This window comes from Lynx rufus, unplaced genomic scaffold (assembly GCF_022079265.1).
Source record: "Lynx rufus isolate CCGP_SWC_20201006 ecotype Redwood Valley unplaced genomic scaffold, mLynRuf1.p SCAF_6, whole genome shotgun sequence".
Taxonomy (NCBI): domain Eukaryota; kingdom Metazoa; phylum Chordata; class Mammalia; order Carnivora; family Felidae; genus Lynx; species Lynx rufus.
In genome coordinates, this window is record NW_025814878.1 from 78386935 (window position 1) to 78413147 (window position 26213).

General features: G+C 43.3%; 1 protein-coding gene across 1 annotated transcript in view; it reads left to right on the plus strand.

Annotated features, from left to right (window-relative positions):
- The first annotated feature begins 17213 nt into the window (after window positions 1-17213).
- COL12A1 (collagen type XII alpha 1 chain) overlaps window positions 17214-26213 on the plus strand; it is a 112944-nt gene continuing 103944 nt past the window's right edge. The window contains exons 1-2 of the mRNA XM_047102604.1: window positions 17214-17286; window positions 24368-24484. Coding sequence (XP_046958560.1) covers window positions 17214-17286; window positions 24368-24484 — 190 coding nt within the window. The remainder of the gene's footprint in view (window positions 17287-24367; window positions 24485-26213) is intronic.

A 26213-nucleotide genomic window follows, 5' to 3' on the forward strand; every position in this document is an offset into this window, starting at 1 on the left:
ATTTTGGTAATTCCTGCAATATTTCAAACTTTATCATTATTATTATATTTGTTACGTGGTCAAAGATCTTTGGTATTACTATCGTATTTGTTTTGGGGTGCCACAAATTGTGCCTGTGTAAGACAGTGAACCTACTTGACAAATTGTGTGTTCTCACTGCTCCACTGACCCCCTGTCTCTACCTCTCTGTGGGCCTCCTATTCCCTGAGACACAATATTGAAATTAGGCCACTTAATAACCATATAGTGGCCTTGAAGTTTTCAAATGAAGAGTCATTTGATGTGGCAATTTTCACTGTTGCCTTATTTTAAGAAATTGCCCCAGCTGCCCCCACCTTCAGGAAGCACTATCTTGGTCAGTCAGTGGCCACCAACACTGAGGCAAGACTTTCTATCAGTGAAAGGATTAGGACTCGCTGAAAGCTCAGATGATCGTTAACATTTTTTTAGTAACAGAGGATTTTTGAATTAGGGCATGCACATTGTTTTTTTATATATAATGCCATTGCACACTTATTAGACTACAGTGTAGTGTAAAGGTAATTTTTATGCATGTTGGAAAGCCAAAAACTTCATTTGACTCACTTTATTATGATATTCACTTTATTGTGGTCGTCTGGAACCAAACCCACAATATCTCCAAGATTTGTTTACACTCTTTTGAGTTTGACTCTTTTCACTGGACATGATGTGTTTGAGATCTGCCCATGTTGCATACATCAGCAGATTATTCCTTTTCATGTCTAAGCAGTACCCATCTTATGCACGATCTAAATAAGTTTATCCACTTGGTGGAAGTTGTGGTTGTTTCCAGTTTTTAACTCTTGGGGAGAATGCTGCTAAAACGATTCACATGTAGATCTTTATGTGGACACAGATTTTCATTTCTCTTGGGAAGGTACGTAGGATTGAGATTTCTGGGCTGCATGGTAAGTGTGTGTTTAATCTTATAATAAAATACTAACCATTTGCAAAGCAATGGTGCCAATATATACTGCTACCAGCAGCATACGTGGTTTTCAGTTCATCAGTGCTTTTACAACGAATATAATAAGTACGCTAGATTTCTAGTTTTATAGTTGTCACATATTGCTAAGTTACTTAAAAAATATGTAAAACTAAATGGATAGAGGTGCTGAGATCTGGGGGGGGGGGGTTTGGTTGCCAGAGTAGAAAGATATTGAATAAGGCCCATGCCTCCCAAATAATTCCTCCACTGTTTTAGTTAGTTATACTTGAAACTCCTTCCTTGCAGTGTCATTGTCCCCCCAATACTTTGTTAGAACTCGAAGTCCTCAGGAAGCTGATCTGATAGGATCACTTCATCAAAATTTGTCAGGACCAGTTTCCAAAGCCCTGGCTCTGAGTGGGGTGGGAGAGCCATGCCGAGTATGGAGAATCTGAGTCTAGGGGTGAGCGAAGGCAGGGAAGAGCAGAGTTCCGAGATGAGGGAGCCACACAGCAAATGGCCAACAACCAGGCTGACAGGAGACCGGAGCAAGACACCCATTTTATTTCTCTGCCAGCTATGGCAGCAGATTGGGGTTTGAGGACCAGCCGAGCCGCTTTCTAGTCACGTGGCTTTAAGCAAATCCTGTAACCTTTGATTTAAACACCAGATTTTTTTTTCTCTTCCATCTGAGATGCTGCGGAAATACGAGTAACTCCATCTGCCTCAAGTGCTTGTTGTGGGCATTGCATTGAGATGTACTGGTAAGTGCAAATATATACTTCATCAATGTCTTTTAAGTGGCCAATTTTAAAAGCTGCTTTCCCCCCTGAATTCTCTTCTGTTGAACCTTCTTTTGACTTTCATTCTATAACTACCACATCAATGGTCCCCTCTCTCCGATTCATTTAACCTCTTGTCCTGCCCCTTTAGAGCATCCCACATGCTTTACAGTAGTAGTCGGTGGCACATTCATAAATTTCTTCGCACTAAGTCCACCTCAGACCCAGAGAACAAAATTGTGAGTTTTTAAAAAATTTTTTAATGTTTCTTTATTTTTAAGAGAGAGACAGACAGAGCTTGAGCTGGGGAGCGGCAGAGAGAGAGAGGGAGACACAGAATCCAAAGCAGGCTTCAGGCTCTGAGCTGTCAGCACAGAGACCTATGGAGGGCTCGAACCCACGAACCATGAGATCATGACCTGAGCTGAAGTCGGATGCTTAACTGGCTGAGCCACCCAGGCGCCCCCAAAATCGTGAGGTTTTGAGGGATTTTTTAAATGTTTATTTATTTTCGAGTGTGAGAGAGAGACAGAGGACAAGGGGGGAGGCATAGAGAGAGAGAGGAAGACACAGAATCCGAAGCAGGCTCGAGGCTCTAAGCTGTTAGCACAGAACCCGAGTCAGGGCTCGAACCACAAACCGTGAGATCATAACCTGAACTGAAGTCTGATGCTTAACCAACTAAGCCACTCAGGCACCCCTAAAATTGTGAGGTTTTAGATGTGACTGAGATGTGCCTTTCAGTTTCAACTAGTGTGACATGACAAAGAATACTCAAATTACATCAAATTGATCTGAGATGCTAGGAGCCTTCTTAATATCTGAGGAGGTGAAAGCATCCTTCTGTGACTCTTCCGTTGTCTCTAACACAAGCATCTTTTCACAGGAGAAGTTCAGTCATAGTCATTTATAAAACGCCTACGTTTTCCTGGAAATATTCCTATATTCCCTTTCTATTTATAACTCCACTTGTTTTTGCCTTTTTTTGTGTTCCAGCATAATGTTTATTTATAAAAAAGATGTCATGTAATCCTTGCAATGCCCTCTATGATAGGAAAGATGAAGTTTTAACGGAGTCAATGACTCGCTAGGGAAAACACATGTCTATGCAATGATGTCATCACTGATGATTCCATGGCCCCTTTGTTCTCTGGGGACCTGCTGTTTCCATACGCTGTCTAGCTCACAGGATGGTTTTGCTTTCAAGTGAAGCCAATCTCAAAATTATGCTAAGTGTGAGGGCCAGAAGTTAATAGGAGTTAAGGAATTTCTGAAGACAATAGCACAAAGGAGATTCCTCTGTTCTTGGCAGCCAGTTCTCCAGACTGAGTGGAATGAGTCAAAATTCTGATTAAGGTCTTATTAAATCTGATGTCAGTAACCAGGACTATTTGGCACCTTGGAGAGGGATTGGCTTAGCTTACTCTTTAGCTACCAAGTGCCCAGTCCAGCCCAGATGTCCACAGAAGGTGGATGTTTACCACTGGATTACTATTTCTCAGTGGTAGAGTCTGCTGAATTCTAAGGTCCCTTTTGGTCGTACAGTCTGCTGGTCGCCCCCCATTATTACTTCTCTCTTTCTTCCATCATAATGGAACCTCAGAGTTTAACATTGGCGCCTGGGTGGCCAGAATAAACTACATTGTCAAGCCTCCTTTGTAGCTAGATGTGGCCATGTGACTAAGTTCTGACCAAAGAAATATAATCACAATCATCTAAGACCAGCCTGTGGGAATCTTCCTCTGAAGACGACAAAGATTACTGTCTGACCTCTTTCCCCCACTTTTTTTTTTTTTTTTTGTCCTTTGCTTTTTCCTTTTGGCTAAAATTTCTGTGTCATGACTGAAGCCAAAACAGCCATCTTAGACCATGTGGTATCTTGAAACAGAAGCCTCATCTGTGACTGATAAGATGATAGAAGCCTGGGCTTCGGTGGACTTCATGGAACAAGTCCACCATCTCAGATGTGGATTGCCTACCTCCTGACTTCCATGAGTGTTTTAATCCCTGTTACTTCTGTTCCCTGTTGCTAGCAGCAGAACTTTTTCGATGCAGTAGAGTGCCAGTTGTGGGCACTTTTAGGAGATGAGAGATTAAAGTGGGTGTGGCACTGTTCTTATGGATTCCCAAAGATGGTCTCAGGAAGGAAGCAGTCACTGCCTGTCGTAGGACACAAGTCTGCTGTGCTGGGTCTGTCCTTCCACCTTCACTCAGAACACATGGCAACTGCTCCCAGACATCTGGTCTCCTTATTAGCAGCTCTGTCAGCTGTACCGGTAAGTGCTGGGTGGGCCAGGCACATCTAGATGCGTATATCACTACCTATTTGTGGCAATTTTGTTTTGCTTTAACTTTAAAAGATTTCAGATGCAGGTATGTTGTGACAGGCAGCAAGCTTCCACTGCTCTAGTCCAACCCCATTCTTGAGGTAGTGAGGCAATGAGTCCCAACATGTTTTGCTAAATTAATGACATGCTCAAGAATACAGTACCCAGAATAATGGCAAGAAGACCAATCTAAGCAGTTGGCACCTGGGTTCTAGTCCTGGCACCAATGATAGAAATATACTATTGAGCAAGCTCCTGAACTGCTCTGGTCCTCAGGTTTTGTAAATGTGAAATGATGCAGTGGGTTACATGATTTCTAAGATCCCTTTTGGTCATAGAGTCAGCTAGTTGTCCCCCATTTCCTTTTCTCTCTTTCTTCCATAATGATAGAAACATCAGAGTTCTATTATCATTCTGTGATAATTTCTATCATCATTAGATAGATGAGGCTACCATATAATCTCATTTCTATCTCTAAAAGTGTTCATGGGGCATCTGGGTGACTCAGTTGGTTGAGTGTCCAACTTCGGCTCAGGTCATGATCTCATGGTTCATGAGTTTGAGCCCCACATTGAGCTCACTGCTGTCAGCACTCCTCCATGCATGGAGCCTGCTTCAGATCCTCTGTCTCTCTCTCGCTGTCCCTCCCCTGCTTGTGCTTTCTCTCTCTCTCTCATAAATAAATAAACCTTTTAAAAAAAGTATTCAACTCATCTACTGAAAGTACATACAGTAAAAAAAAAATTACAGTATTTACATTAGAAGAAATAAAAGCAAATTCTGTCCTCATCTTTGGATATATATTTTAATGTCAACATTAGTAAGAACAAGAAATAGCATCTTGAGTGTCCTTTGGCAATGAAATTTGACCATGTTTTTTCTGACTGAAACTTTAAGGACAATGACAACAATGAACAGACTCCTTCCAGGTGTAACATGGGAGTGGGGGCGGTGGAAGCCTGGGAAGCAGGTGCGGGCGGGTCTGAGTCTGGCTGCCCCACTGCCAGCTCTCTGACCCTGGCCAATCAACCTTTATTCAGTTTAGGGGTTTCCTCAAAATAATTTTCTAACAACTGGCTGGCAACACCGAACCCAAATTTAAACACTCCCTTGGAACACACTGATTTGGGGACCAGCTCTCCAGGTGATTGGTCCTCCTGACCTGCCAGTTCTAGATGGCTCCCCTTAGCCCTCCAGGTGGCAGGTGGGTTCTCGGCTTTTCTCAGCACAGACTTCCTGAATAGCAAAGGGGGCTTGGCTTAGATAAGCACGGGTCAACCCTCACAGACCATCAGAATTATCAAGGTAGCTTCAAAAATGTAGAGATGCCCAGGCTTGCCTTGGAGAACAGATATAACTGGTCTAAGGGTGGTGCTCAGACATCAGTAGAGAAGTTTTCCAGGCTCCCTGAGTGATTATTTTGTGCAGGTAGGCTTGAGTCCCATTAGCTTAGGTCTACTAAGCTTAGGTCACCTCAAGGCACATGGTGGCTTTCCAGTAGGACAGAAGTGGGAGGAATATCACTGAGCCAATCACAGAGCTCAGACAATGGCCATATTGTGAAAGCCCATTATTTATTTGCTGCAATCCTCACCTTAGTTCCAGTGTAGAAATGGGAATGAGCATCAGGCACTGCTAGAAAATGCAAGACCAGACATTTCAACTTCATTTTCATAGGTAATAATAAAAATAGTGAAGGCACAAGACTTCATTTCAAAAGAGTGTTAATAAAAACATAACCTCAATACTTGGTTTCTTACACTTGTGTGGTGAGCATGGCCTTAAGTGTTCCTGACATCAGAGAACAGAAGCTTTTATTTTGGGGGCAGTTAGTGGTTTTGTTCAAAGCTATTGCTACCAGGAAAAAACCAAAAATCTAAGAAAAGAAGCCATTTAATAAATAAAACTACACTTAAAAAAAAAAAAACTAGACCATGTGTGAAAGTTTGAAATGATTTTCTCAATTTAAACACTGAGTGAGGATTTAATGTACTTTCAGCCTGATGAGTCCAGCACCCGGGCAGCATAGAAAGGGGGAGGATGGAGAAAATTGTTTAAGCATTTCCCAGATGCTTTTTGTATCACATGCAGTGTTATGTATTCAGCCACCCATGACCAAGCTTTCAGGAGAGCCAAGGAACAACAATGCCATCCTTTTCCCTTTGAATAACTGCCTGTCACACAGTGCAAATGTGACCTCTTCAGTAGTTTTTCACACTTTGCAAAATTCGGGGGGTGGGGGGGTGGGGAGGAAGGATACATCTCTTTCTCTTAAAAAATCTGTATAGAGGGGCATCTGGGTGGCTCCAATAGTTAAGTGACCAATTCTTGATTTCGGCTCAGGTCATGATCTCGCAGTTCGGTTCGTGAGATCGAGCCCTGCATCGGGCTCTGCACTGACAGCTCAGAGCCTGCTTGGGATTCTCTCTCTCTCTCTCTCTCTCTCTCTCACTGTGTCCCTGGCATGTCATTCAGTCATCTGACTTTGCTCAATCATCGTAAGATATTTTCCCATCATGACTTCCTAAAACCAGTCATTTTCCTCTTTGCATGCCACTGTTGTGAGGGCCACAAGATAGACCCTCTGAGTCTCTTACCTGGATTCTGGCCCACCCCTCACCCCGTCTCCCTTGATTTTTATTTATTTTTTAAAGTTTATTTACTTACTTAGAGAGAGACAGAAAGCACAAATGGAGGAGGGACAGAGAGAGACACAGAATCCAAAGCAGGCTCCAGGCTCTGAGCTGTCAGCACAGAGCCCAAAGCGGGGCTTGAACTCATGGACCTTGAGATCATGGCCTGAGCTGAAGTTGGACACTTAACCTACTGAGTCATCCAGGCACCGCCCCCCCCCCCTTCTCCTTGCTTGTAGGCTGTCTTCCTAGCAAGTTAGTGTGAGCCTGATTGTCAGATTAAGCTTTTTGCAACAAGATTTTTATCATTCTTCTGTGGTTTTAATATCCCAGAAAAACCATGAGCTTAGATATCAGAAAGCCGAGCTCAGATCTGGGTTCCAAAATTAACAGGTAAATCACCTGACGTCTCTGAGCCTCAATTCCTTCTCTCTAGCATAGAGATAAGAATTAAATGTCATGGGGCGCCTGGGTGGCGCAGTCGGTTAAGCGTCCAACTTCAGCCAGGTCACGATCTCGCGGTCCGTGAGTTCGAGCCCCGCGTCAACTTCAGCCAGGTCACGATCTCGCGGTCCGTGAGTTCGAGCCCCGCGTCAGGCTCTGGGCTGATGGCTCGGAGCCTGGAGCCTGTTTCCGATTCTGTGTCTCCCTCTCTCTCTGCCCCTCCCCCGTTCATGCTCTGTCTCTCTCTGTCCCAAAAATAAATAAACGTTGAAAAAAAAATTAAAAAAAAAAAAGAATTAAATGTCATGGACTGATGTATGTAAAATGCTTGGCGCAATGACTGGGATACGCCCTGTCAATTATTTGCTCAGTAATGATTATATTTAAAGGATTAAATTCCAGAATCTCAGCTACTTCCAAACTCCAATACTATTCCATCATGTTCACAAAGTTTCTGCTGAAACAACTCTGCTTTATTTATTGCCCAGGACATTTCTTTTCTCTTTGCTATTTTTTTCAACTTCTCATTTTGAATCTTGTGCTTGGAATGTTAACTGCTAGTCCTTTAAAATCTTCCTCCTCCAGAAATTCTTTAGGGACCACTTCAGCATACACTGCTTTCTCCCTTGCACAAACTTGCAACAATTCTTATTGTTGGGAGACACCTCTCCAGTGGATCTCTCCTGTTTCTGCAGAGGCACCAAATGCTTTTATTTTAGAGGATTGTTTCCAGGGAGTTTGTATACTAGCAGCCTAAGAACCAAAGGTAATTTCTCCCTCCAGAGCAAAGGGCAAGTTTGTTTACTGTCTAGTGTAACAAAGATAATGCCTCCTTTCAGGGCAAAAGTCAGGCAGGCTGACTGCCCTTAGAAAAGACATGGGTTCCCCAAGCTCAGTTCAGTTCCCTCAGTGCAACCCACTGTGTTTGCAAGGGTCACTGGGTCTTCTTCGCATTACCCCGTGGGAACTGGGGCCTGGAGAACCAGGGCAAATAATGATACTCTGGCTACTGGTATTGCTGTCAGTAACACAGTCCTTTGTCTCTGGTTCCTCGTGTGTTCTGCCAGCATCCTGTGAATCTGCAGTATGTTAACTTGTTAGCTTGCAAGTAGGATACAATTTCAGATCCTAAAATAGTTCTTGACGACTATTATTGTTATTGTTATTATTTGGTTGCTATGGCTCTTAAATATTTTTTCATAACAATCTACTCTTTCCCCCCTTTTTTCTTGTCATGGGGTTTTGGAGAGACTGATTTATGGAGAAACCGGTTTGTGGAGAAATTGCTTTTTTTATGCAGAATGTTCTGAATCGTGGGTTGAATTGATTGCTTCCTGCAATGTCTTTTGTCTTGTTTCTGTATATCATGATGCCCCCCCGCCCCCCAATTATTTTTTATACTGGTCTGTCAGTTTCCAATTATACACTGTCTCCAGACTTCTCTTGAGTCTTTTGACTTTGGTCTTTGTTACTACATTTATGCTTTTTATGGACAGGACCTCTTTTGATTTGCTTTTTCAAAAAAATTACTCACAGTTTCTAGTGAACATCATGAATGTTTGCTGAATGAATGATCCAGATCAAAACGATTAAAGGAGTCTACTCACATAATGGCCATCCTTTCCCTCTTTTCCACCAGAGGGCGCATTCCACTCCATATTGGATTTAGGAACATTTCAAAGTCTGGAATTCTGTCTGCCTTGAATACCTGGGTATCTGTGCTTCTTAAATGTAGCTGAATGAAGTAGTAAGTGTATAAAAATGCTTTATCAAATGAAACCTTGGTCTGGTTACACTTATCCTACACAGGAGCTCCAACTGGGACCAATAAAACCTCTTCTGACTATGATTTCATCACTACTGCATTTCAGTGTACTACGTAATCAGTTTGAAGGCCATGACCAAATCCTGAAAAATGAGTTCCTAATGACTTTTCACATTTTCCAGCAACCTTCAAATTTATGTCAGTATACACTTACCAACTGTCCACACACAGAGCGGTGTTCTGATTAGGAATTCTGGACCTGCTGCTACTTTGATAGTTACCAAATAAATAGATTCTGAGTCCCGAGGTGGTAAGGATGACTGAAACAGTATTGAATCTTATAGAAATGAAGTCACAAAGGGCTGCTTTCTTAACTCTTAAGTGAATGTGTTTCCTTTTATCTTTCATAGTTGCTCAAGGAGGTCAGAGCTAACTGAATAATCGACTCCCATCAGCATTTGACTTTTATCAAATCTGAATGGTTCATCCTAGGAAGATGTTGCATTTGGATGCACATTTTTTGTTTTAAGCTTCATAGCCTTCCAGGCAACCACATTTTTTGAGGTCACAAGAAGTTGAACTTGCCACCTTGGGTGGGAGGATAAATGTGATGCAATTACTGTTTTCTGCTCCACAGCTGCTCACACGCCGAAAGGGAGAGATCGTTTCAGGGCAAGTGAGAGGTCTGGATGAGGTGTGCACAAGCCTGGCGACCTCTCTGGAATAGTTCTTTATGAAGAAGTCAAGAAGGCAGGAACACAATACATCCCTTCTCCCTTCCTGTAGGGATGTCTTTGGTCCCTGGATTCTTTAGCTTTGCTAGTACAGAGAGGGTAGTTGCTTACTGCTTCTCATTTTTAATTTTAAAACATTTTGAAGCCATAATCTCTTAAGAGATGTAAGTGGGCCAGTGAAATCCCTTCAGGTGTCCTGGGTGTTCCTTGACAGAGTTTTGAGGGCAAGGCCTCATCTGAATTGTCTCTGTATCCACTGCTCTGAGCTTGTCACTGTGCACACACATGGAAGGTGCTCATCAACTGTATTTTGACTTCGTGCACAGGGTTCTAAAGGAGAGGATTCAGACACACTGTTTTTGATGTGACTTCTTGACTGTTCAGATACAATGCCTCTCTGCCTCTGAGAATCAGTGTAGGCAGAATACTACCTCCTCTCTCCACACTCTTATCTCCAAGGGCTTCTTCTCCCAAGACCCTTGAAGTCCACTCTGGGTACAGCCCACACACAGCCCCAAGAACTGGACCAACTGTGCACATTCAGCCTGGGTTTTTCTTTCCTTCCTCTAGAGGTACATCAGCAAGAACTTGCAGTGGAAACACCTTCACCTATAGCAGGAGTGCTGGTTAGGTTAACGCCAAGAAAATCAATGAGGAGGCTGCTTTTGCCTGTTTATAAATTAGGGACGACCCTGTAATCTGAACTCCTTCCTGAAATTCACACATTTTAAGTTTATCCCTGACCAGAACCTTGCAGCAGCCTTGGGGCAAGAATTTCTATAGGCGGTTAGTTAATGGACACAAAGAGAGTTTATGTCACCTCCTCACTTGTTCTCCCATGTTGTCGCCTCTCAGACATTTCTGGGAATCAGATGGATGAATGACACATTTTTCAAAAACTCACCTGCAACTCAACTTCTGGCTCTCCATTCTGGAACTTTGACCTCCGACGCCAGTGCTCGTGCTCACCGCTAGATCGCGCTGTCGGACAAGGAATCTGAAGCTCTGGAACCTCCGGGAGCCCAGGAGTCGAAGGGAGAAGAGGTGGGCGAGCAGATGATAGAGTGAGGAAGGGTGAGCCCAGGGTATAACCTGAGGAATAAAAGACACACAAAGCATCTAAAGTGAATAAATTGAACCATCTCTGCCTCACTCGATAAATGTCAATTTGTTGCAAACATTAAGGGATTCCAAGGGGCATCAAGAACTGGACGCTCTGCAAAAGGGGGCAGATTGGAAGAGGGTTTACACGTTTTTTTTGTTTTTTTTTTTTTTTACCGATTTGTCCCCTTACCATACTGGGAGTCTAGCTTGCAGAAGGGCCCCCAGAGGCCAAACCGTGCAGGTGTCTTGCTGGAAGTCCCTCCCGAGGTGCCTCTTTGCATAACCTTGAGTTGCACTCCTGTCTCGTGAAAATGGGTGTTTTTGGATTAGCTTGTGGATGTATGTCTGTGTACTCCCCGAACCAGTGTTCCTTCCTTCTTTTTCCTCTCAACCTATTTTGGAAGTATTTCGTAGAGATTCTTTTTTCTGAGGGACCAAGGGTGTTTGCGGCCAGTGGTTTGTTACTGACAGACCTTTGCAGTAACTATTTTCAAATGCATTAAATCTAAGTCTGTTAATGAGAATGCCTTAAGCAAGAGAGGATGGCCACAGGGGTCCCCAGGATGTCACTTTGGGTTGGAGAGCAGTGCAATGTGAGTGCTTTTGCGGGGGGGAGGGGAGGGGCGTGCTCCCGCCTCTGGAAAAGGCAGCCCTTGGCTCCCCAGCAGGTGACTGACTGTTCAACTCTGCATTTGCAGCTCTGAGCCAAATCAACTGGGAAGAACTCTTTTAAGAGAGAGAAACAAACCATAAGAGACTATTAATAATAGAGAACAAACTGAGGGCTGATGGAGGGAGGTGGGTGAGGGATGGGCTAGATGGGTGATGGGTATTATGGAGGACCCTTGTTGGGATGAGCCCTGGGTGTTGTATGTAAATGATGAATCACTGAATTCTACTCTTGAAACCAATATTGCACTGTATTTAACTAACATTTAAATAACAATTAAAAAAAATAAAATCAGTAAAACCAGAGTTACACTGCTCCCCGGTGTACAACTTTGCCATCACAAATTAAAAACAACAAAAAGTACATAAAGAAAGAAAAGCGCGCCTACACACACACACACACACACACACACACACACACCTGAGCGAAATGCAAACCCCAGCCACCCTTGGCTGGCCAGCGAGGCGGCAGCTTTCCTTTTCTAGACAGTGGGTGTCGGTTTCCCAAGGGGCGTCCCTGGCGGTTCTAAGTCCCTGTGCGGGCCAGGGTGTCCGCTGCGAGCAGCGCAGCGCGACTGGATGACCGGCCTGCGGCTGCCGGGACTTATCTGCCTCTTGGCTCTGTCCTTGTGTCTGCCACCAGCCCACTTGCGTCTGTAAGAAGGAATTTGAGTGAGGGTGCGGGTAGAGGGCTGGCCAGCGAGCGAAGGACCGCTCTCCACCGGTTGGGTATAAGAGCTCACTGGTACTCAGCTGATGACCCCGTTCCGCGTAGTGCACGTCGGGTCATTCACGTCCAGGACGCGCTTCTGCCCTAGGGGTTTGTGCCGGACACCCGGGTTGTGAGAGTTTGAAGGGGGAAAACGCCTGGACACTGTGCGCGTGTGTGGGCTCTTTGTGACAGCTGCCCAGCGGGTTTTCGAGTGGGCCGTGTGTACTCAGAGAATGTGCAGAGGTGGAGATTCCCATTTTTCTCCATTCTTTCCCTCCAACCTTCTCTCTGGCTTCCTCTGGCTTTAGCTGGAGGCAGCTGTGAGTGGGGCGGAATGGAGGGGGGCGCTCTGCAAGTTCTTGTCATTCTAAAGGCAAGTTCAGAGGCTATCACGCCTGTTGGAGGGAAGGCCAGATCTGCAAACGTCAGTCAAATAGGGAAGAGAGGTTTACATTGGCGACAAGACCTCCCCTTTTACTATTGCTGGCGGTCAATTCCAGAGACATAGCTCCCGCGTTCCCCTCCGGGCCCCCTCCCCCATCCGGGGTGCTCACCCTTTCAGGGTTAACCTCTGGGCTTCAAAAGGCCAAAAGTGCAGAGCTTGTGACCAGGGCACAGACGTGTGTAATCTGAACCTCTCCTGGAGCGTTTTTCTGATGCTACAGTGTTAGAGCCCCGCGCTTCCTCCCGTGCATCTAGTACAATTTGGCAACCCTGAGTGCCAGGTTTCCTGCTCTAGGCCAAGGGGGTGGAGCCGATTGGGGGGAGGGGGCGGTAAAAAGGGGAAGATGCTGGCAGAATGTCAGCTCTCATTTGGCGTCCATCTCTTTGGTAGTTGGGGGAAATTGATTTTCATTCGTCTCGACCCCGCGGGGTTGGAAGGCAGAGTTTCTGGTCCAAAGCCTCCGCTGGGGGCCAGGTTATGCTGTGGTCCGGATGCCAAATTTCCAACGTGATTGCAACTTGTTCCCTAGCGGCTTCTTGTGCTGAGGACCCCAAGGTTTCATTGCGTCCCTTGCCCTCTGTCTTGGCTCAAATTAAGCCTCTTAGTTCCGTCCCGAAGCATTAGCGAAGTAAGACAGGACTGGGAAAGCCATCCCGTCGCTGAGCCCCGCGAGGGCGGCTGTACGGGTTTCCAATCGGCCGCTCAGAGATTGAAAAAGACAGAAGGCGCGCCGCGTGCACAGACAGTTAGTTAATGGAAACCCTGTAAATCGGTTTTAAGTGCACCCAGGACGGAGGGGGAGGGAAGTGTAGGTGGTGATGATGGGGGATGGGACTAGGGTGGGGTGGGGTCGGTCACACATTCTTGCAGTTCTGAAACTAAGAGTCGCTTCCCTCCCTCCCATTGTTCTTAATTTAGGAAAATAAATTCATTAAAGAAAATCGCAAGGATAGGGAAACCCGAGCTCCCCAGCCCGCCCCAAGCAGAAGAGTGCGCGGCTTCCCTTGGCAGGGAACCCGGCTGCGGCTGTCCCCCTCCCCGCTTCCTCCCTCTTCCCCCCCTCCCTGCATTCCCCCCCCCCCTTCCCGGCGGGGCATTGCTACTACGGGGATCGCCACCTCACGCCGAAGGAATGCTGGAAGTATGCACACGTTCCCAAAAGTAGACCTCCTTCACCGCCGGAGGAGCATACATCACCCCGTGGCAGCCGTCCACCTTCTCAGGCGTTTCGTAACCGAGTAAACTGAGAGCCGGGAACAGCCCTCTATTAAGTAGCCCGCGGCGCGGAGCCTCTTCCCACTCGACCAAGGCGAGCCGTCGCAGACGCGTCCGCGCGCGGGCAGCTGCGGTCCCGGGCAGTCTCCGCCCGTCCGGCGGCGCCTGCGGCTCCCGCCGGGACACTCCAACACTTCACAACCTTGGTGGCCTTGCCGCTGCCCGCCTCCCGGCAGCCGCCAGGTGCTCCTGGAGCGCGGCGCCAATTGCCTGGGCGTGCGGAGGGTCACGACGAGCGCAGCCTTCTACGACGCCGGGAAGCCGCTGTCGCCGCCGCTACCTCGGACACCACCGCCCCAGGTTAGTCCGGCTTCTAGCCCTTTCCCCTTACCCCGTCCCTCACAAAGATAACTAGGGAACCTTGTTTCTAGCCCGTTCCTTGCGCTGCCCTAAGTCCCTAGGGACCGCGCGCGAGACCCGTTTGGACTGGTCAGAGTGGAGCAGTGCCTGGGATTTGCCGGGTGTCCTGGGGTTCTGTGATTCATTTTATCTTTGCGGGACAAAGAGTTGTAGCTTCTTCTACGGGTTGATGCAGGGCGGCCGTGTGTGCGTGAAGCACCCTGTTCCGCGTTTCTGCTCGTAGAGGGATTTCATCTATAGATGCTGTCGACTTCCAGGAAGGGCGGCCCAGGTTCTGGGGCCACCGGCCGCTCGCTGCCTCTTGGTCGGAGCTTTCCCGGGGTGCGGTGGTGCAGCCGCGCCGCTGGGAAGGTATTTTAGTGACGCACGGCGCGGAATTCTTTGGCGGGCCGGCTGAGTGCTCTGCAGCTCGTCGAAGCTGCGCGGGCGTGTGTGGCATCTTGAGACAGATTCCTCGTCGAGTGTTTTGGCTCCTCGGCTTTTCAAAGCATCTGCGATGATGGTGGGTTAATACGCAGCCTTGGCCGACTTCCTCAACTTCTCGAGAAAGCTCGCCCTTCCCGACCTCTTCCCGAGTGCCTTGGTCGAGGGGTCCGTGGAACCTTCGAAGTAGTTTCCATCGCAAATCCTAGATAGTGTATAGAGATCAGAGAGCGTGGGGCGCCGGGTTCATTTATGGAGCGGAGACGCGACGACAGGGAGCAAAAGAGGTATCCCAAATCGAGGGTCCTTGGGCACCTTCGGGTGACCCTTTCGGGGCGTTCCAGGACCCCCTTTCTGTCCCCCTCCCGCCGCAGCGTGGACTACGTAACCTAAAGTATGCAGGAGTACTGGGGAAGGATGGAGGAAGAAAGGAAAGGAGCGCTAAACTCGCCCTTGGCTAACTAATGTCAAGGTCGCAGTGGGTCAAAGAGGAGGTAGGTGACGCGCACGGATCTGGAGGAACCCCGTGGGTGAGGGGAGGTGTAATTTTCTTTTTTAACTGCACTCAGGAGTTAAAGAATTGGTCTTTTCCAGGAGGGTGGGAGGGGGGGCAGTGGGTGGAAGGAGACCAGTTTCTTAAGACCTACCCCCTCCCCCTCCCCTCTCCCCGCACCCGCTCCTCCGCAACTGGCTCATTTTCATTCATGAGGGTGAAGTGAGGGAATCCTTGCGGACACGTAGGGGCGGCCGCTTTCAGACATTTACGTCTGAGAACGCTCAATGAAGCACCGACCTTAGCGTTCACGTAAATGTTTTGGCTAAAAGGAGAGAAAACTTTTTTTTTTTAAAACATATGGACGGAATGCCTGGCGGGCTGGTAGAACTGACTGTACGTTCCGATATCCCGACGCGACGTGATTCATTCTTGCCGCTGAGTCAGGCAGCCAATAGGTGGCGCTCTCGACCCAGACAAAAGCGCTTCCACTTCTCAAGGGTTTTTTGTGTGTGTGTGAAGAGTTCAGGAATTAAAAAAAAAAAGTCTGAACGCAGCTTTTTGATGGTTGGATTGTCAGTCAGCCTTTAACTCTTCGCGAGCACGACTGCCAACTGAATTGGAAATTATTGTAGCAAAGTTAAGGCCAGCTGATGGGAACAATGGGCTAGCCTCACCTCCTGCTTTTCACTGATGGTTGAAGAGGGTTAGAAATGTCAAACAGCTGTTAATTAGGGAGAAAGAAATTGCTGGAGTCCTTGAATCTTCTGAGCAGCGCCAACATTTTAATCTTGGCCTCATAAAAAGGAGCTCTGGGCAATTTGGCACGCCTGCTCATCAGACATTTAAAACGCAATTTACACTCAGGCCGAGGAAAGATGCCCTAATACATTGTGCCAATAATTTGGAAGGGCATGGTTGGAGCTTGTCAGTTTCTTTTCTCAAAGAGGGCTTGACCTTTGGCTCATTTTTGGATTCCCAAGCAGGACTTCGTTTTTCAAGCAGCCTTGCCTGTTGCCTTACAATAACTTATGTACTTCCCAGTCAACTCTCTTTTTTATGTCTTGCCTCTGGCAACTTCCCAATTCAGCTCATTGCTAGTAGCTTTTGTCTGTGGATTGGACCTTAGAATATTTTAGAAGATTCCCTTCTGCCAACATAGTTAAGCACCTACTATGTGCTGGGAATCAGGAAAGATGAATAAGACTCTTTGTGTTTAAGAAATTAATAACCTAGTTACAGAATCAGGAAAAATCAGAATAGAATGTATTCTCCTGTGGAGGATATGTTCTCGTAATCTTCTGGATTAAGTGGACAGTTAAATGAAAATATTAATTATTATTGGGAATTTTTATTAAAAATCTCTTGGGAAAACAGATGAGAGTGTTTTGTCTCTTCTATTGCCTGTTTTTTAAAATTATATATCTTAGAATTGTTATCTCCTCATTTTGGGTAAAGGATTTATCAGATGTGAAGAGAACACAGCTAGCAGTAGGGTCAGGTTTCAGTTGGGCCTTACATATTTCTGTATAATCCATTTCAGACCTTAAAGAGCTGCATATTGGTAGGCAGAACAAAATGAAGAAAAAAAGAGAGTAAAAGAGGTTTATTATACTTTTCCAAATTACCTTGAGACCACTAAAGTACAGTTACCTAAAGAGTTCAGCAGCTAGGAAAAAGCTGCAGGCCAAATAAAATCCCCAGCTGGAAGAGACATTTAGTTGAGTCAGGGATAAAATGACCTCTGAATTAGCCATCACCAAGGCAGGATGAAGTCATGTGGGGCCTGGTAAGGCCGTCACCCGGGGATGCTAAGCAGGACCAACCTCCAGGAAAACAGGACCCTCTTTAAACTTGAAATCCCTCTTAGTGCCATGATTAAACTGTAGTAGATGAACTTGACTTACACTGCTCCACAATAGGCCCATTATATTCGAGGCTGGGCCCTGCGGGTTATTAAGGCAGATCTGGTCGGGTCCTGGCCCAGGTCCAGGCTCCAGTTCTAACCTGGTTCCGGGCCTGCCCGGACCCGGTTCTGATACGGTCACTGCTTCCTCCCGCAGATCCCTTCATGCGGCTGTGAACTCGGAGGCCGAGCATGCGGACCAGGCTTCCCCCAGCGCTTGCCGCCCTGGGCGCGGCCCTGCTGCTGTCTTCCATTGAGGCAGAAGGTAAAATGCTCTTCCTCCCCCTTCTGTCAGTGACAATGCAGAATTCTAGAAAGGAAAAAAAACAAATCAATCTTGCCACTATTGCTTGCTCTGTTTTTTTTCTGTACTTAGTGTTTTCTCCGGGGGTTTCTCTCCTCTAAGAGAAACGCCCCCTTCTCCTGAGGTCTGTCCATTTTCTGGCTCTCAGGTCCAGCTCTTTCGTATTCTGTTTAATCCATTCCGTACAGTGCTGTGTGGTCTCCTTGCGCTTGTCCCTGCGGTGTGCTGTCCACACTGCCACCTACAGTGCTGCCTTCCGAGAGGACCGGCCGTCCGGGAGGGGGCGACAGCTGCACCCAGCTCTACGAACAGGATGACTCCTGGTGGTACCCAGGAGCCCCGGAGCGCGGGCACGCTTACTCGCGTGGCTGTTTACCACCTGGCTCCGGGCTGCGACCTCGGTGACAGCATGAAATAAAAGACTCCAACAGTGCCGGCTCTGCGTCTCTGTGTGTTTTGTGGGGAGCGCAGTCGTTAGGCTGACGGTGCAGGCAAAGTGAGGTGGCAGCCACACACCGCCTAGGGGATGGGTGGCAAGCCGAGATCCGGACCCAGGATGTGTTGGCGTGGCCCAGGGTGACTGCTGTCCCTGTTTGGTTTTCTGGAGGAACGTGGCTCAGGCCCAGCCCCGCGCAGTTAGCTTGGATCTGTGCCAAGGTTTCCAACCCAGGAAGCAAGTGGGAGCCCGAGGAGCCCAGCTTCGGTCCCTCCCTTCTTCCCTCTAGCATCAGACCTGAGCAGAGTCTGTCAGGGGCTGGGAGATGGGTGTCGTGGCCCCAAGGTCTGTCACAACAGCTCCGTGTGGCCCTGCTTTGTGGAAAATGAAGGACCTTTGCTTATTTCAACCTCAGTTTATTCTTTTTTGTTGTGTGCCCTTGATGCCCTAATTTCTCAGTATTTATTGAAAAAGTTATTTCTCTATATTAACCCAATGAGAGCTTCTGTGTTCCCTCAAGTATGATTCAAGACCTGACAAACTAGAGTTATTGCTCTGCAAGATAAATCGGGTAATACCATAACAGACATCTTTTTTTTTTTTTCAATAAAAAATGCCCCCTGATGGGGTTAAGGGAGAAAAGACATGCATGGGGGCAGCTGTGGGGGTTTGAGAGTGGGTTGTGCTTTTTTAGAGGTTGTGGGAAAGTAGAGCTGTTTCTTGACAACACTGACATTTTCAATAACTTTCTATTGTGTTTGGTTTTCGACTTCAAGACTGCAGGTATAAAAAAATTAAGATTAAGGAAAACAAAGAGGCTCCAAAATGGATGGCCTGCTTAGAAAAGTGACAGAAACTTGCTGTTCTTCTTATCTAACTGATGCTGTGTCAATGTAGAGGCTTTTCAGAGTGGCTTCTGTGAAGTAGTACGCGGATGAGGTTGCCTTTAATGTTCCTTTCTATGTCGTTGTTAGGAAGGAATTTTATTTGAGGAACTTCTGGAAGCCCTACTAAAGATATTTTTAGATAATTCACTCAAGTGGCCTATTTATTGCTCATTAAGAAAATAGTTATTTGAAAATCAGAAAGATTTGAGAATTTTTAGGAAAAGAATTAAGTTGGAAATGATGTAAGTGGAAAAAATCAATTCTCAATTGGATAATGGCTGGTTAGCAAAGTGCAGTGAAAAAGAACGTTTTAACATTGTGTGTCAACTGTACTCAACAACAAAAGGGAGAACATTTTACTATCTACATTACTGATGATTTCCATATTTCTCACATTTTATCTTTTCAATTTGGTGCAGCTCTTTCCTTTGCTTTCTTAAGCTGTGTCTTTCTTGTCTCCCAACTCCTTAGGTCAGCATTTAGTAATTATATTTTAATGGGATTCATTTTTTGTGCCTTATTCTCTAATTTGGTACTGTCAGATAGAAATATATTATAAGCCACATATGCAAGCCACATGTGTAACTTAAAGTTTCTGGTTGTCACACTAAAATAGGAAAAAGAAACATGAGAAACTACTTCTTATAGTATATTTAACTTAATATATCCACACTATTATCACTTTAACATGTAATCAATTTAAAGATTATTAGTGAGATATTTTACAATTTTGTGCTAAGTCTTTGAAATTGGCTGTGCATTTTACACTTGCAGTGCATTTCATTTTGAACTGGGCATGTTTCAAGTGCTTGATAGCCACATGTGGCTGGATGCATACGGCTCCTGTGTTGGACAGCACAGCTTGGTGCTAACTACCAACTAAGTGGTCCCATCGAGCCTGTGAAGAGCTAACAGAATTTGTGGCCAAGACCCTTCTGGGAATGATGGCTGGAAAGAGAATTTCTTGGAAATATTGGGGCACGTTTCAAAATTTCAACTGACCTCCCCATTTCCTGCTTTGTCATTTTGATCTTAGTTATGAAATGCCCATAATTGCTTTTCTTTCCCTTTGAACTGTTGTAGTCATACTATTTTTCAACCAATTTCTACTTACTTAATTTTTTATACGTTGAAAACAGTGCTCTTTTTCATATTAATTAAAAAGTTTGGCACATACTTTTTGCATCTTCTTTTTTTTTTTTTTTTAATAGTGGCCAGTGTTCTGTATGACCTATAATGTACGAATCATTTTTGGTTCATGTATCATATGGTATATTAATTGCCATTTAGAAAATTTAACATTTCACATTTAAAGGTTAATGAGAATTAGAATTAATTAGAATTAATTAGAATTAATGAGAATGAGATTCTCATTAATCTAGAATTCAAGATGAACACATCTTGTGAAAAACAGGGTTTTAATTTTAGTAAGTTTGATTTATATTTATAATTTATGAGGAGTACCTGGATATTATCAATTTAGCAGTGAGTTGAGGCCATAAGCTTTAACTGTCTTGTGTCTAGGTTAAGAGGCTAATTGAGGCTATATATATATACATATAATTGTATGTCTATGTTTATCTGATAATCCCGTGTCATAAAACAGACACTTTGGACTACAGAGGAACTTTCTTTTTTTTTTTTTTTTTTTAAATTTTTTTTTTCAACGTTTATTTATTTTTGGGACAGAGAGAGACAGAGCATGAACGGGGGGAGGGGCAGAGAGAGAGGGAGACACAGAATCGGAAACAGGCTCCAGGCTCTGAGCCATCAGCCCAGAGCCCGACGCGGGGCTTGAACTCACGGACCGCGAGATCGTGACCTGGCTGAAGTCGGACGCTTAACCGACTGCGCCACCCAGGCGCCCCTACAGAGGAACTTTCTAATCATCTATTCTAATTCTCTCATTTTCCAAATGAGGAAGATAGGCTGAGAAGCTCAGTCAACTAATGTGGTTACTTCGAGATAAGGTATAGATGAGACACAGATTTTCTCCTGATTTAGTGCCGGTTTGCCTACACTGTTCTCTCTTGCTTAAAAACTGGTCAACCCAGTTAAAGGAAGGAACATATTCTGTAATGTGTAAGGAATAATCCATCACTTGTTTGAAATACTAACTTTTCAACTGTTTATTTTTGGTATCTTACAAACACAAATAAAATGAATATATCATGGCAAAGATCATTAAACTTATACTAGCCTTGGATGGAAGATATAAATTAATGCCAATTGCATAGAGTAAAACCACTCTTGGCATACTTCTAAAGGTTTTTGCCATTAGGGCAGTATCCTTTTCAGTGTTGTTATCACAAAGACCAGACTAAAAATCTTACTAGTTCGTCAAGATGGTATTTTAGTAGTATGTTGTCGAATTCTGCTTTATCTTTAACATATTTTATGTGTTAGCAAAACTTACTAGACTCTCTCCTCCTACCTGTCCATCTTTCCATCCATCCATTAATCTCTGTAGAGTTGGTAAACTCTCGGACCTATCTTCCTTTTGGTTGCCATAATGAAAAGTTTTTTAAATTATATGTTAAGCTAGATTCTTTAGTTTTAAACAAAGTGTGTAAAATTAATTTGTCAAATTCTATCTATATCTGAATTGGAAATATCTGAATACCACAAATTTATTATTGAGCAGGCATCAAATAATGCTTTTTTATAGATTGAAAAATGTAGAGGTATATATGTTAATAAGCACCTGTGTACAAATATTGCTTTCTAAAATTAGTCGTTCACTCAAATATTTCTTAATCTTTACATTCAACCCAGTATTGTAGAGAGTTGTGTGCTCTGGAGTCAGACTATGGGATTAAAGGTTTGCTGCTTTTTAGTTGTGTTCACCTCTCTAAATTTCACTGACTCATCTGTGAAACAGGGCTAACAGGACACGTTATGCTGGATTGTTATCAGGAGAAAAAAAGAGACAACGTATAAAGTGACTTGTACTCTACCTATTGCATAGCAGACACTCAGAGAATGCTAGCTATTATTATCATTCCTAAAAAGTCCTAAATCCTGCCAATTCATGAAACCAGAATATCACCAGGATGCAGTTTGCATAGCACAGCTTATTGATAACAGAAAACATTATTCATAAATGGGAAATTACACTACTAGAGTCATGGATACCTAAAATTTTAGTCTTTTCATTATCAGTGTTCAGGTTTTTTGAATATATATCTGATTGCTATATTATTTATTTATAATTTAAGTTCTATTTCTCTTGGTTCAGATTCTCATTGTATGCAACTATGACTCTTTGTCATCATAATCCCTATGTAGGTAGCTCATATCTGAAATATTCCAGCATCTGGAACATTCCATTGTTTTAGGGAACATAGACACTGCTTGTGACAATGCAATGACAGTTGTGAATTATTTTTGTACAAAATAAAAGATTTTCAAAATTAATGAAAATACATTTTGCATTGATTCAAGTTGACGTGGGTCCATACTCACATCTGCTTTATTATCTTTTTTTTGCAAAACAAACAAACAAACAAACAAACAAACAAAAACGTATAAATGGACTGGCAAGGCTGAAAGGTTTCACGTGTGATAAAAGTGGCAGGAAGAAGAGTGGAGTGGGCTCTCTGTCGTACACATGCTAGCCAGCCATTCTTTCGATTCCCAAGTACCACATCTGAGTTTCTATGAACACCTTAAAAACCTCTGAAATGTTAAAGACTTTTCCCAACAGTCAATTTTTCAGTTTTTCTGGAATCCTGGTCATTTGGAAATCAACAAGGTGGGCCGCTGCTGCCCTTCAGCAGTCTTAACCTAATGTCTGCTGCTTCAGGTCAATTTCCCTGCAAGGTTGGTGGTACTGTTTTTCCATGTACTGATTTTTTTTTAAAAGCATGCTCAGGCCAGTTGCGTCTGCCTTTGCATTAAATTTGTCCTGAGCCATTGCTACTGGAACAATATTTTATAATGATATTCTTAATACCTCTTGTTGTATTAACATTTGTTGCATGCTTGTTATACTAAGCGATGACTACAGCTAAACCTTGCAGTATGATTACAGACAGCAGAATGTTGAATAATTAAACCGTGCATGTAGATTAATAGTCTAATCTCACTGCCTGTGTATGGATAGTAAGAAAATAACATTTATTCCATTGCTAGAGTATCCAATAAAAATAAAAAGCCATCACCTACAGTTGGAAGCAGCAGTTCATTAAAGCAAATGTTTGCTTATTTTGTTTTATTTCCATTAAAATGTGCTTTTAATATTACATAAATCCCTAACCCCAGTTAAATTCTATGACTCATGTCTCAAAGCTACTACTGTATTTCAATTGACCTCTATGAAAACCTAAAAGGAGATTGTAATCCTTCAAAACAGATGCAAAAATTCTGACTCACAAGGAATACTTTCAGACTTAAACACTTTAAGAAGAGTATGGCTGAAAGTCATCTTACTTTGTTGACCTCCCTCAAGAGTAGTAATTTATAATGCATTGACCATGCACTGACAGTGAGTCAGTACAATGCTGCATGATGAGGCATGAACATGGCAGAGAGAATATCATTATAAAATATTTCTGAAACGTCTTTGTGTAATGACTATTGTACATGGAGGCTTTCGTTTATTGTGGGAAACTAAAAGCAAGTCAACATTTCATTGACACATGCATGAAGCTATATAGTTCTGTATGTAAACTATTTCTTTCTGTACTTTTCAATTATTCCTGTCATTGACTTCTCCAAGTTTTTATGCACAGTCATGTCTTCAGATTGCTGATCCTTCTTCACTGTTTTCTTTAAGTTCTATAAATAAATGTCCATAAGTATACATTGATGTTGTCTTTTCATGATTAACCATTGTTTTGTAAAGGACCATACTGGCATTTTAACCTAAAATGCCACTTCTAGTATGGAGTATACCTGCTGCAAAGGAAAATAACAGTGTTGGTTTACACCTTGCAAACATACAGCGTAGTGGTGTAAACAGGCAGAATATTAGTTTTATAGACGTCTGTATATTACTTTTTATACATTTAAACATTATTAACATCCCTATTACTACTTTTGATTACTTGTCTATGAGAACATGAATATACATTTAAATGTATATTTCCTTGTGCAACGTAACAGTGCTAAATTTCCCATGATCTCTCCCTTTCATTAAAATACATATTTCATCTCTGCACAGATTAAGATGTATCAACAAAAATTAATAACAAGACAATGATGCAGAGAATGAACAAAAAACATCATTGATTCTTTTCCACATTATGGAAAAAAAGTACTATGTCACTGTTCTAAATTAACTTCTATGGTTACAAGCAGGTTGTGATTTGGCATGCTTATTCAAAATGCACTCAGCATGTATTAGATTCCTTTAATTGTTATGTGAATTGTTTGCATATGTGGTTATTATATGTGATTTCATTGTACTTGTATGTACTTGTATCCAGATATGTTTCTATTTTGCTTGATTTTGCTGGCCATTCTTGGATGACCTAGCAACTCAAGAATCAAAAGTGTTTTGTGCTGTCTTCTGTAATATGTATACTCTCTGATGTTTTGTCATATCTTGTCAGCTTTTAATTTTATTCTTATCCAACAAGATATCTTCTATATTTGTTGGAAACAAATTTATGCAAAGACAATTTTAGTAAGCTTTGCTCGACACAATTCTTTATTGATTAAGTTGACCATTTGTGACATTGGAAAATGTAATTGATATCAACTCTCTCTTTTGCAGTTGACCCACCTTCAGACTTGAATTTTAAAATAAAAGATGAAAATACTGTTCATATGTCATGGGCAAAACCAGCTGATCCAATTGTGGGTTACAGAATAACAGTGGACTCTACAACAGGTAAGTTTTGAAATGTTGGGGTTTTAAAATAGAGACATTAAAGGTGATATAATCCAGTCTTCTCTCCTCCTTCCATTTCATTATAAGAAAGCTGAAATTTAGAGAACCTTAAGGATTTAGCTAATGTCACCAGATATTTAGTGGACTCAGGTCTCCAAATTTCCAGCTTAGTACCCACTGTTATATTTTTGTAGTGTTGAGCTTTATTATATGGTTTGCTGTGCTAAGTTGTTGTTATTAAAAGAGTTACTTTTTTTTTTACCTGACCAGAGTATTGCTGCTAATCTTTGATTTTATAAAGTAGAATTCTCATTTCTTGATATTTTTCTTGAATTAGTATTTTTAACATTTAAATTATCAAGTGATGAAGTGAGTTCTTATGCCTTACCCAGTGTCTTATACATTTCAGTACACAGGAAACATTCTTCTGGAATAATGTTGAGCTACCATGATGGAAGATAAGAATTTACTTTGGCTAGGTGGATTCCGTAGATCCTAGACTCAGAGTCTTTAAAAAACAAACAAAAAATCTTGTGTGGGTTGTTGTCAAGAGTTATCTTTAGTGTTCATGATGTTGCCCAACTGTGGAGAACTAATCTCTATTGATTAACTTTTAGTTTTAACATGGCACGGAAAAATAACCATTGCCATTTGCACTGGCCAGGTGGGGGGAAGAAGTCTTGTCTGGCCGACAGTAGAGATGAATGATGTTGCTATAATTTAAGTTTTCTGAAACTACTAGTGATTTTAAATGCTAATTTATCAAGGAATTGGAATTTTTTAAAAAAAATATGATGTGAGAACTTAAGGGGTCAAGAATTTACTTTTTCCATTTTGAATCTTTCTCCCCAAATATACTTGCAGTTAACTAATTCACTCATTCCAAGGCAAAAAGTCCGTTGAAAAACAGTGCTATCAGTTTCCATATGTTGGAAATTACTGACTCCTGTACTCCCCAAACTGGCACTGAGACCACCGAACCCAACAGAGCCCTGCTGGCTTGTCCTGTGGGGGCCCTGGTTGGTTCTGCACGTTACACACAAAAACCAGGAATGTTTCTAAGGGTTCTAGTATACCTGTTGCCTTTATTGATTATTTATCTTTTGATGAAAATTTAATATAATAAAAAATCCTACCAGGCACTTAGTGCCTAGGAACCATCGTTCCTGATTGAATAAAGAATGAACATAATCGGGGTGCCTGGGTGGCTCAGTCGGTTAAGCGTCCGACTTCGGCTCAGGTCATGATCTCGCGGTACGTGAGTTCGAGCCCCGCGTCAGGCTCTGTGCTGACAGCCCAGAGCCTGGAGCCTGTTTCAGATTCTGTGTCTCCCTCTCTCTCTAACCCTCCCCCATTCATGCTGTCTCTTCCTGTCTCAAAAATAAATAAATATTAAAAAAAAAGAATGAACATAATCTATATACGAGTGTATATCCAGTACACTGTATTTTGAAATGTTTGATACCTGGTTAAGTCAATTCAGAAGACTATGGTTACCCATTAATGTATGCACCCATTTGAGTCCGGAGAATGCATTGCTTCCACACAGACTGCTTCCTACTACAGTTTAATTTTAACCTATAATGTCGTCTTTGAGTTGATTTTCATCCCCTACTTGCCTTTCTTCATTCTCCTCCAACACATAATTTAAAATTAAAATTAATTTTTTTGTCTCATTTATGAAATAATTTTGTTATCTGCCATTAGCCCTAAAAAACAATGGGGGGGG